Source organism: Panthera uncia, assembly GCF_023721935.1.
Source record: "Panthera uncia isolate 11264 chromosome B3 unlocalized genomic scaffold, Puncia_PCG_1.0 HiC_scaffold_1, whole genome shotgun sequence".
Lineage (NCBI taxonomy): Eukaryota > Metazoa > Chordata > Mammalia > Carnivora > Felidae > Panthera > Panthera uncia.
In genome coordinates, this window is record NW_026057582.1 from 83,435,687 (window position 1) to 83,447,516 (window position 11,830).

Here is an 11,830-nt window from a genome sequence, read left to right on the forward strand (position 1 = left end):
GTCTCTCTCTGTCCCAAAAATAAATAAAAAACGTTGAAAAAAAAAAATTAAAGAATATTTAACTTTATCACAAAAATTCTATTATAAAAACATCCTCATATCAGGGAAATAGCCTTTTCTAACAAGGTCACTATTTATTATGTAAATACAAAATAATAACATTAAGTGAAAGCCATTATCCCAGAGGAAAAAAACATAGAACTAAATTTCCCAGAAGACTTAAGGTAGGCTATGCTGCAATCACTACTAACTAAAGGACTCAATGGCCATTATTTGCCCTGTGGAAGCAAATACAACATACTAAACTAACTAGAAATTAAGACGACCTAAAGACCTTCTGGTAGCATTTGGGGGAGGGGGAAGCCTAAATAATTTTTATTTAAGGTATATTATGAAGTATCATGCAATTATTAAATGACCAAAGAAAATCAGAACTCCCTTATAACAATTTTTACCCTTAACAAGAAAAAAAAAGGCTCGTTAAGATGATATAATATTAAGTGTTTAATTTCACAGTCCAACCTCTCTCCCTATTTATCCCCAACTGCTCTGTCATCAAATTAAGCAAACTTCTCACCTGGCCAAAAGTCCCTGAAGCATAAGATTTGCCATTTCTGCTGGCGATACATCAATAAAGCGAAGGAAGGAGAAACAGCTTTCTTCATTAACACCTGGAATATCAAAGGACAAAGTTAAACCCAACAGCGAGCAAGTCAACTAAAGCCTACTGAACTGCTGAGTTTTTATTTAAGAACGAAAAGATATCCAAAGGTTTTGTCTCAGCCACTACGATGTAAGTCACAGCATCATATTTTTGTATTACAATCACAAGTGGGAGAGGCAGACCTATGAGATATGGCATACAATGGGGCAGAATGGAGCTGGCTCACTGGCTACCTTTGGGCTTTTTGGTAGCTTGTCTAATTGCTTTTCTCTTTTTATCATGGCAGGAGAAAGATAAGTACAGAGCTGAAGATTCTGAACCTTTGCCTTAATACTCTAGATAATGCTCAAAGCTGAGCTGCTCCTTTCCCTTAGACTAAGCAGGAAGGAACTAAGTCACATTAATGATAGTCCTGCATTGTCTCTGTCAAGTTTCAAGGGTTTAAGAAACTCTTTAAGAGGCAGGTAAAAAATAAAGGTGGCAGGTCAATGTAGTAATTTTTTATTGCTTCCTGTTATAGCCACAAATCATAGCATCTACAGATGAAGACAACTAATTTACTTAAAGTTTATCAAGACTTCATAAATACAGACCCAGCAAGCAGGCAAAACCATTACTAGATGCAAATCAGTCACTCAGCAAAACAAAGAGCATTCTGGCAAATCCCTGGTATATTTTCCTGCCCAAATATCAAAATACCCACCTTTTCTGTGAAAGAGAGACTGTTGGATATAGTCTGGTGCAAATGGAGAAAGAAGAACCCTTAACCATCTGTGAAGTAAAATAAAATGAATCCAAACTCAATATAAATACTGGGAAGTTAACTAGAGGTTCAAAACTAAAGAGAATCTTTTAGATTTGAAACTGCTTCTACTTTTAAGAGGCTTGTTGCCATATTACCAGACAGAAATCATGGCATAAATGTCAGAAAGTACTAAGTAATTAATATTCATATAAAAAGATAATACAAGTTCAAAGTCGTCTCATTTTATTTCAGGGAATCACAATTCAAAGCTGTAAGTTACCACATACTACACAAAACAGTGCTACAGCTCTGGTATGTTTCCCGTTTCTCCCCACCTATCTAGTTGAATAAAAAGCCTGGAGTTAACACAAAGAATTCTAAACCCAAGATGGGGTGCCTGGGTGATTCAGTCAGTTAAGCGTCCAACTTCGCCTCAGGTCATGACCTTGTGGTTTGGGAGTTTGTGAATTCGAGCCCTGCATTGGAATAGCTGCTGTCAGCGCAGAGCCCATTTCAGATCCTCTGTCTCCCTCCCTTGTGACCCTCCTCACTCACACTCTCTCAAAAATAAACAAACATTAAAAAAAAATTAAACCCAAGAAATGTGCCTCAACTTCAGTTTCATTAGACTAAATACTGTTGATAATTATTTTGATAATGCTGCTTATATTGTTCTTCTACAGAATGAACTTTCTAAAACCATGCTTCTTAAATGTGGGTATGCTTAAGCATCCATTGGGGGGAGCTTGTTAGAAAATCCAGAAGCTAAGGCTACTCTCACTCACAGGTGTGGAACTGACCCATGCAAGTATTTTCTGAATAGAACTGGCATATTATATTAACAACCACTTCACCTTTACCAAATTTGTCATTGCTGATTCTGGGAGGAAGGTAAATTAGATTAATCTGAAATCCAATCAGTTCTCCCACACCAAGTGTAAAATAAAACACACAAAATAATCTCAGTACTGAGGCAGAGAACTTTGGTGACCTCTCTTGGTTCAAGTACATATTCTCACACACACACACACACACACACACACACACACACACACACACACGTTCCACATTCAGAAAGGCATCTGGAAGCATCTAGAGACGTTAGGTCAACCAGTTAAACCCTTGATATTGTACAGATTACTATCATAGTATCCATCAATAAATAGCTGTCCACCCTTTGCTTAAATACCTCATTGTTGGGGAACTCAAACGCTCTCCAGTAAAACCCCAAAAGCACTAAGCCACAAAACCCCAACTTACAAAAACACCCTTAAGCACCCTTAATATTAGTATTTTTGCTCACCTGTCTCGTGAATGGTTGAAAACCCTGATCTGTCCATGACGGTAGATAAACTTTGAAATCTGGTATGGCTTTAGGGAAATATGAAATGGAGACCAAGTTTCTTGTCGTTCAAATAACTCTGGGTGATTACACACCTAAGAGGAAGGGAAGTGATAAGACACCACTGTCATGAACACACATCACTCTAGGAATCATGGGGAATCCCAAAGCCTGAATGTTTACCTTTATGAATATATGCTTTCTCATTTCATCTCTTTTTAACAGGCTTTGTTTATTTGGCATCAAAGTTAGAGCCTTTTTCTTGAAATGAGTTAATGAAGACAACTCCAAGGCAGCTGACCTAAAATCTTACCTTCCTAAACTGCATGACCAGATTCATGAGGCTGCTGGTGGTGGTCTGTGCTTGCTGGGTAGAGCCCATAGAAGACTGCAATAAGTCTTCAATGGAAATTTTGTTCTTGAGTGCCTGATATAGCAGCTTTTGTCGGCTGGTTAGTTGGCAATACATTAGAATCTCAATCTGAAAATCAATAAGGACATATATATATTGAAAAACTGTAAGAAAATTCAGTATCAGCATAAAGTTGAAAACACATACAAGCCAGATTATGGCTGAAAAGATAATATACATACCTCTATAAACTCAGTATCTATGAGCCTGTCATGTGGCTAATTATCCAGAAAAATATTCTTTCTTTGACGCTTTTCCCTGTCACTCACTCTACATGTTGCCCCTGGGCAATCTCTTCCATTTCCAAATAGCACCAACTCTGACCACTGCAGTGACTTGCAAAAACATATTTCCAAACATCCCCAGCCCCATATTTTCTTTTTTTTTTTTTAATTTTCTTTAATGTTTATTTATTTTTGAGACAGAGACAGACAGAGCATGAACGGGGGAGGGTCAGAGAGAGAGGGAGACACAGAATCTGAAACAGGCTCCAGGTTCTGAGCGGTCAGCACAGAGCCTGACGCGGGGCTTGAACTCACAAACCGCGAGGTCATGACCTGAGCCGAAGTCGGACACTTAACCGACTGAGCCACCCAGGCGCCCCTTCAGCCCCATATTTTCAACTACCTACTATAATAGTACCACTCAGAGGGGGCAGGAAAAAAAATCTTTACCATAATTTATTAAACTGATTAGCAGCATTATCATTCACTTAGCTGCCCAAAAAGAAACTTTAATCAGCTCTGATTTTTCTCTCTCTCATGCTCATGTTCTGTCATTTCCAAAGTCCCTCAACTCCAACAGGAAATTAACCTCAAATCCCCCAATCTGACCATTCCCAATGTCTTACTGCATAATCTCATCATATCTAATCTTCCTGCCTACAGTCTTTACTGGTTCTAAGAAACTTTCCATACGAATCTTGTAAGGTAATTCCAACTGCTGGATATCCTTCAATGTACATTACTGCCTATATGAAAATATTAAAAATTCTCCAGTGGCCACTAGGCAGAGAAGGTCTCCCATACTCTTAACCCTCCTGTCCCAGTCTCATCACCATGTCTTCCTATATATCTTAGCAACACTGCTCTGAATAATGTCTGCTAAACATGCTGCATATTTGAATGTTGTTCTACCTCTGTTCACATTGCTCCTGTGGCCTAGCACCCTCCTTCTCACCATATTTTCCTAGTAAATGCCAATTCATTATTTCAGACCTAGCTCACATGTCATCTGTATTCTGATGCCTTCTCTAACTTTCCCTAACAGAACTACTCCCTTATCTGTGTTCCCATTATACTTCACATAGACAATCATTGTTCCTCTTAAGACATAATATTACTTAGTTATGTATTCATCTCCCCTGGAAATCTGAATGGAACCTGGAGACTACATCTTTATGTACCAGTGGCTAGCAGGCACTAAGAGTTTAATAAAAGAATATAATATCTAAAAACAGATTAGAAACAATACTGATATTTTAGAAATTTTGAGAAAAACACTATTCACAGTGGTTAAGAACCATACTACATCTTCTGATCATCTCCCCACTCACCACCAAATAACAGAAACTATGACACTGCTATAAGTTTTTTAGGCCTTTTCTGATACATAAAAGGATTCACTGTTTTAAAAAGTATTTTCCTTCCATAAGGTATACCTGTGCAACACTGCTATTTAGTTAAAATCAGCCAGTTTCACAAAACAAACATCAAGAATTATTAAAAATAAATAAAACAAAGGTACAAAGATACACTTGTCTTTAAAAGTGTACATCCCCAGGCACCTGGGTGGCTCAGCTGCTTAAGCGTCCGATTCTTGATTTCAGCTCAGGTCATAATCTCACGGTTCGTGAGTTCAAGCCACACACTGGGCTCTGCACTAACGGTGAAAAGCCTGCTTAGGATTCTCTTTCTCTCCCTTGCTTGCACTCTCGCAAAATAAGTAAATAAACTTAAAATAATAATAATAATAAAGGTGTACACCCCCCACAAAATCTTCCAAAGAGCATTACTAATTTCAAAATAATCCAAACTTCTGGCAATGACAGAGAATCACCTGATGTTATCAAGAACCTTGGAAGATGCCTTGTAGATAAAGAGTAGAATTATGAGAATAGGTGGAATCTATAAAAGATGGGGAAAAACTCTGATGGACTGGAAACTGGGAGAAGAAAACAAAGGAGAATATGGGAAGAATTCACAGGAGATTAAACACACACACACACACACACACACAACCCACAAGTCTGGTAAGGATTCAAAAAAAGATATAAACCAAAATAAGGGTTTTTTTAATTTAATATTTAATTTTTTAAGTAATCTCTACACCCAACGTGGGGCTCAAACTCACAACCGCAAGATCAAGAGTCGCATGCTCCACTGACTAAACCGTAAGCCAGCCAGGTGCCCCAGTAAATCAAAACTGTTAGCTTAGTATGAGAAAAAATGTTACAACCTGAAGCACATGAAACTTCTAAATCTCTCAGGTTGCAGAAATACAGGAGACCACAGAACATGTTAGACAACAACACAATGATGCAATTAGCAAAATCCTGTATGTGGAAAATTCTACAGGATAAGTTACTCAGTTAGTTCAATAAAGGAAAAAAGTAGGGAGGGATTAAAAGTTACTTAAGACACCTATCACCCAAATGCTATGCGTGGGCCTTGCTTGGATTCTTATTCCAAAAATCTTTAATTCTTTACCAGAGAAAGTGGGAGGCAGGGAGCAGATGTTGGAGGGAGAAGGAGGGAGAGAAACACATACACAAAGACAAATGGGGATATCTGAGGAATGACTGGATATGTGATACTATAATGGAATAATTATCTTTTTCAGCAAAGGTGATAATATATGGTTATGTTTTTTAAAAAGACTAATTTTTTGGACACACATATGAAAATATTTGAAACGAAATAAAAGAAATGGGGGACTTGTTTCAGAATAATCTAGATAGGTGGGAATGGCAATGAGTTGATCATTGTTGAAGCTGTATGGTGGTTACAGAGGTTCATTATACTATTTTTTCTACTTTTATAATGCTTCAAATTCACCACGATAAAAGATGAAACAAAAAGAAGAAAAAGTTATTACCTGCTTTGGCTGTGGGACTCATTTTAAGTATTCCTTGATCCATTCAAGTGTAAAGGTTTTCTCTTAATCAAATTAATTACCTTCAACTAAACATTTACCAAGGAATTTTTTTTTTTTGGTCCGGAACTCTAAGGTGGTTGCCTGTCAAAGCTTAAACTAATGAAGTCTTCTTTTCTTACCTTGTCAGACAATTCATTTTCCACATCTTTCTTGATTCTCCTCAGCATAAATGGCTTCAAGATCATGTGTAAGCGAGAGAGCTGATCTGAAATGGCAGGAGGCCACCAGACAAATACATTATATGGATTTAACAGAAACAAAAGAAATACCGCAATCATATCTCACTAAACTGTTCCTACACCTTTTAGCTTAAAGAAACTCTGAAAGGAGACTGAGACTTAATCTTTTCCCTAAGTGGGAAACCTAGGAGTCTGAATTTTCACAGCATCTGCCTATAGTCATTGGGGCAAATGCATTTTTCTACCATTTACTCAGACCAACAAGGAATACTTTATTTTTACTAGAATTCACCTTTAGAGTGTTTTAGGATCATTTCATGAGTAACAGAGTTCTTGTATAGGTCAAATGGAAGCTATCTGGGACTCCTAGTGTTTCCCCAAAATGACTTTTTCAAAGCATGTCAGCAAATTATCAAGTAGTAGTGTAAGAGATTACTTTAGGACTTCTCTATACTTGGTAGATTTCAGTTCATATCTATGTAATAAACACCTCATAACTCTCTTAAAAGGTATTATTCGAGGGGCGCCTGGGTGGCGCAGTCGGTTGGGCGTCTGACTTCAGCCAGGTCACGATCTCGCGGTCCGTGAGTTCGAGCCCCACGTCGGGCTCTGGGCTGATGGCTCGGAGCCTGGAGCCTGTTTCCGATTCTGTGTCTCCCTCTCTCTCTGCCCCTCCCCCGTTCATGCTCTGTCTCTCTCTGTCCCAAAAATAAATAAAAAACGTTGAAAAAAAAAAAATTTAAAAAAAAAAAAGGTATTATTCGACAAGGTTAAAAGTATCGATAGATAAGGTTTAAAATGTTAACAGTAGAAACAAATCCTAACATAGAAAATAACAAAAATGACGCCTCTGTTTTTATTACAAGATAAAAGCCTTACCCCATTTCATAAAGAATATAATTCCGATATGAATTTTTCAGAATCTATATGGAAACCGAGGATTCTGTAAGCCAAAATGTGGTATTTTATGAACTCTGCCTGTTCTACCTTGATTAAATAGTCAATAGGACAGCAGCCTCACCTGTATAAGTCCTTTTGGCTCTTTTAAACATGAACAAAGCACATAATTAACTTATAAGAGAAAAAACTTTTCCCCAGATTCTTCTATGAATACTGAAAGAAAAATTTTTTGCATAGAAAAAAACATTCAATTATGTGGTTGCCTACACTGATAGAAAGAAAGTTCATAAAAGCACTCACTCTCATCAATGGCAGATTTGTTTTCCGCGTGGCTCTCAATGTCCTTGGAAAACCACTCATTAAATTCCTCATGTGAATCAAATAATGTTGGCATAATGAAATGTAGCAGGGCCCAGAGCTGGAAACAAAAGAAAAGTGAAATTAACTGTAGGACAACAAAATGACGGTGAAGATGTAATGAGGGTTTGGACAGAGTGAAATCTGCAGGTAGGGGTGTGTGTGTGTGTGTGTGTGTGTGTGTGTGTGTGTGTGTGTGTGTGTCTAGGTGCAGGTGTTAAGTGTGAGTCAGTGGGCAAGAAAGAAGGCATATGTATGCACATGCCTCATCAATCAACCCTAATTCTATAGGATGCTATAGCAAAATGAGATTTTTCAATTAATTTCACACTAAAAGTCTAAAAGTGCAAGTACTGCTCAGATCTTGTAGTGGGAAAGTTTTAAATAGTCTCATGTATTTAAAAAATCTACTTCACAACTGAACACAATCTGAGGTAGCATAACTTGCTTAAAATAACTCTTAATCAGGGGTCAGTAAATAATGGCCTATGGTTCCAAGGCTGTGCCAACCACATTTTTTTCCTGCCAACTATTTTTATAAACAGTTTTAATGGGACATAGCCATACCTATTCATTTCTGTATCATCCATGGCTGTTTTCACATTATAATGGCAAGGTTAAGTAGCTGCAACAGCAACTATATGGCCTGTAAAGTTTAAAATATTTACTATCTGGCTCTTTACAAAAAGTTTTCTAACCCCTGTACTATATAATCAATATACCTTTTCTAAATAAGGAATTTTAGTGCCTCTCAGTGCCAAAGAATATTAGCTTTTCAAATATTCTATCATAAAAACATCTCTACATTAGATGGGCTACATTCCTAATATGTTCATTATTTATTCCATAATTACAGAAGAATAAATTATCTGCCTCTGCCAGAGAATTAGAAAATAGGAATGATGCCAAAAAAACCCCACTTAGGGAAGCAACAAATTCTTCCTTTTATGTGGGGATTATAATTTGTACAGAGCAGTAACACTCCAGGTGGGCATGGAAAAGAATTCTATTCTGTGCTTAGAACCATTCTGTTTATTGCAGAAATAAAACTGAAGCTTCTACTAATGCCTACCTCTGCCATGGTGTTCTGAATTGGGGTCCCAGTTAGCAAAAGCCGATTCCGACACTGGAACTGCAAGAGGATCTTCCAACGAACACTGTCCAATAAAGTGAATTACAAATTCCAAGTGAGCGGTAAATCTTTCTTCACCCTACAGAGACCCTGTATTTCTAAAAATGCTTTCCAAAAAATTAGTGAACATCCAGAATAATCAAGCACTCAACCTTAGACAATACTATACAATATTATTCAACAAAACTGAGGACAGGAAATAACTCCTGAATACTGAAAACATGGTATTAGGGTTTAGGAAAAATAGCCCTCAAATAGGCAGGGTAGGATCCTTTCTGGCTTGACAAAGTGCTCTACTATCTTTGGTCAGTTTGCTGACACAAGCCATTTACTTATAAGGTACTCATCTATAGTAAAAAGCTTTATAATTATTAATCTGTGCACTTACAGTGTCAGTTTAGAGAGATCAATGGAGAAAGGGGAAAGGTGTGAGAAGAAAATGCAAAATGAGTCTACCACTCCTGGCTGTAAGCACATCCTACTTCAAAAGAGTATAATATGAAGTAATGCCCATGAGAGAATGGAAAGTACCATCCTGTCAGTTAACATGGATTTCTAAGAAAGCCTTATGGGCTCACCAAGAGTTAGTAAGAATGCATGAAATGCAACATGTAATACCGCTTTAAAGTCAAGCACTGACTTACTATTCAGTTTTTGATGTTGAAGGTATTAGAGTATTTTTTTTTATTATTTAAATAAAATTTTTAATGTTTATTTTGGGGGGGGGGGGGAAGCGGGGGAGGGGCAGAGAGAGAGAGACACAGAATCTGAAGCAGGCTCCAGGCTGTGAGCTGTCAGCACAGAGCCCAACGCAGGGCTCGAACTCACGAGCTGTAAGATTATGACCTGATGCTTAGCAAACTGAGAAACCCAGGTACCCCTACAATGTTTTAAACACGTAACTTCCAAGAAAAAGATTCTTGTGGCTCTAATAACCATCCAGGGACTAGGACAACCTGCATAAAACATACAGAACCTACAGTCTACAAAATAAAATATTCTACTTCCTACTAAGACCTCCTGTCTAAAATAATCCCTGAATCAAAGGGCAGACAAGACTTCTCCCAAAAAAAGTTCCTTTGAAGAGGCACCTGGGTGGCTCAGTCAGTTAAGTGTCCAACTTCAGCTCAGGTAATGATCTCACTGTTCATGGGTTTGAGCCCCTCAATGGGCTCTGTGCTGATAGTGCAAAGCCTGCTTGGGATTCTTTCTCTCTTATTCTCTCTCTGCCCCTCCCTAACTCATGCTTTCCTTCTCTCTCAAAATAAATTAATAAACTTAAAAAAAAAGTTCCGGGGGCGCCTGGGTGGCTCAGTCGGTTAAGCGGCCGACTTCGGCTCAGGTCATGATCTCGCGGTCCGTGAGTTCGAGCCCCACGTCGGGCTCTGTGCTGACAGCTCAGAACCTGGAGCCTGTTTCAGATTCTGTGTCTCCCTCTCTCTGACCCTCCCCCATTCATGCTTTGTCTCTCTCTGTCTCAAAAATAAATAAACGTTAAAAAAAAAAAAGTTCCTTAAGAACAAAGACTTAAGATATAATAATTATTAAATAGAGAAATAGAAGAGAAATCGTTGTATTCTAAACATTAATATTTGCATCCCATGAAAAATGCCTTCTGGTCAGATACATGGCTTATGCAGAGACCATATCATGCCATGTTCTGAAACCTCTCCGTCCTTTATTCATCTGTTCGTGTGTATATATCATATGTCTCTACCACATATTTGTACCACATTTGTACGGCCTCAGTCTATAGAATTTGGTTTCTATTAATCATGTTACCTGGAACTACTCTTGAGTGCTTGAGCCTCATCCAATACCATGTACTGCCACTTGACCCGCTGGAAATACTTTACATCCTGCACCACCAGCTGGTAGCTAGTAATTACCACATGGAAGGGGGCATCCTGAGTGTAGAGGGTCTTCTGTAAATATAAGAAGGGAAGAATGAAAATAGATACCTAATAATTCATAAGATAATGAGAAATGGACACTAATTTTTAAGATTAAAAAGTTCAAAACAGTCCTAAAGACGTGCTTCTCCTACATGGTAGATGTGCAGTAAATGAAACCATAACTTTTTTAAGTACTCACCTTAATTACAGATCATGTTAAAATTAGTCTTCAGCTTACTAAAGAGTTCTTACTTAATCCTAGACTGCAAGTCCAGCTAATGGTCTATATAATGGGAAAAGTGTTGTAGAAGATAAAAAAGTACACTGGCTTAGTGCCTAGAAATATATGTAAGATTTTACACACAGGAAATTCTTCAGATCAATTGCAGAAACGATTGCATATGTATGTATATACGGGCGCATGTATGTATATATATAATAAGCTGAAAGTTACCTGACTCCAGAACCTCCTGATAACTTTTCTATCATGAGGATTTCCCCAGTATGGTAGCACCTGGAAAAAGGACCATTATACAGATTATTTCCTACTTATAATCTTAAAAGTATCGGCACAAATGTTAATTCAGAATGTTTTTTTTTTTTTTATTTTTACTTTTTAAAGTTTATTAAGTTTTCTCTACACCAAATGTTGAGCTCAAACTCACGACACTAAGATCAAGAGTCTTATATTCTTCTGAATGAGCCAGCCGGGTGCTCCCAGATGATTTAAAAAGAACCTAAAGCAGATATCACCTCACGCCAGTCAGAGTGGCCAAAATGAACAAATCAGGAGACTATAGATGCTGGAGAGGATGTGGAGAAACGGGAACCCTCTTGCACTGTTGGTGGGAATGCAAATTGGTGCAGCCATTCTGGAAAACAGTGTGGAGGTTCCTCAAAAAATTAAAAATAGACCTACACTATGACCCAGCAGTAGCACTGCTAGGAATTTACCCAAGGGATACAGGAGTACTGAGGCATAGGGGCACTTGTACCCCAATGTTTATAGCAGCACTCTCAACAATAGCCAAATTATGGAAAGAGCCTA

At 37.9% G+C, this 11,830-nt stretch overlaps 1 protein-coding gene across 1 annotated transcript in view; it reads right to left on the reverse strand.

Annotated features, from left to right (window-relative positions):
* INO80 (INO80 complex ATPase subunit) overlaps nt 1-11,830 on the reverse strand; it is a 134,087-nt gene that overhangs the window by 62,659 nt on the left and 59,598 nt on the right. Inside the window, exons 15-23 of the mRNA XM_049613385.1 lie at nt 11,237-11,296; nt 10,670-10,812; nt 8,828-8,912; nt 7,699-7,816; nt 6,439-6,524; nt 3,065-3,232; nt 2,713-2,846; nt 1,368-1,435; nt 578-671 (exon numbers count right to left, since the gene is read on the reverse strand). Of these exons, the coding sequence (XP_049469342.1) occupies nt 578-671; nt 1,368-1,435; nt 2,713-2,846; nt 3,065-3,232; nt 6,439-6,524; nt 7,699-7,816; nt 8,828-8,912; nt 10,670-10,812; nt 11,237-11,296 (956 nt within the window). The remainder of the gene's footprint in view (nt 1-577; nt 672-1,367; nt 1,436-2,712; nt 2,847-3,064; nt 3,233-6,438; nt 6,525-7,698; nt 7,817-8,827; nt 8,913-10,669; nt 10,813-11,236; nt 11,297-11,830) is intronic.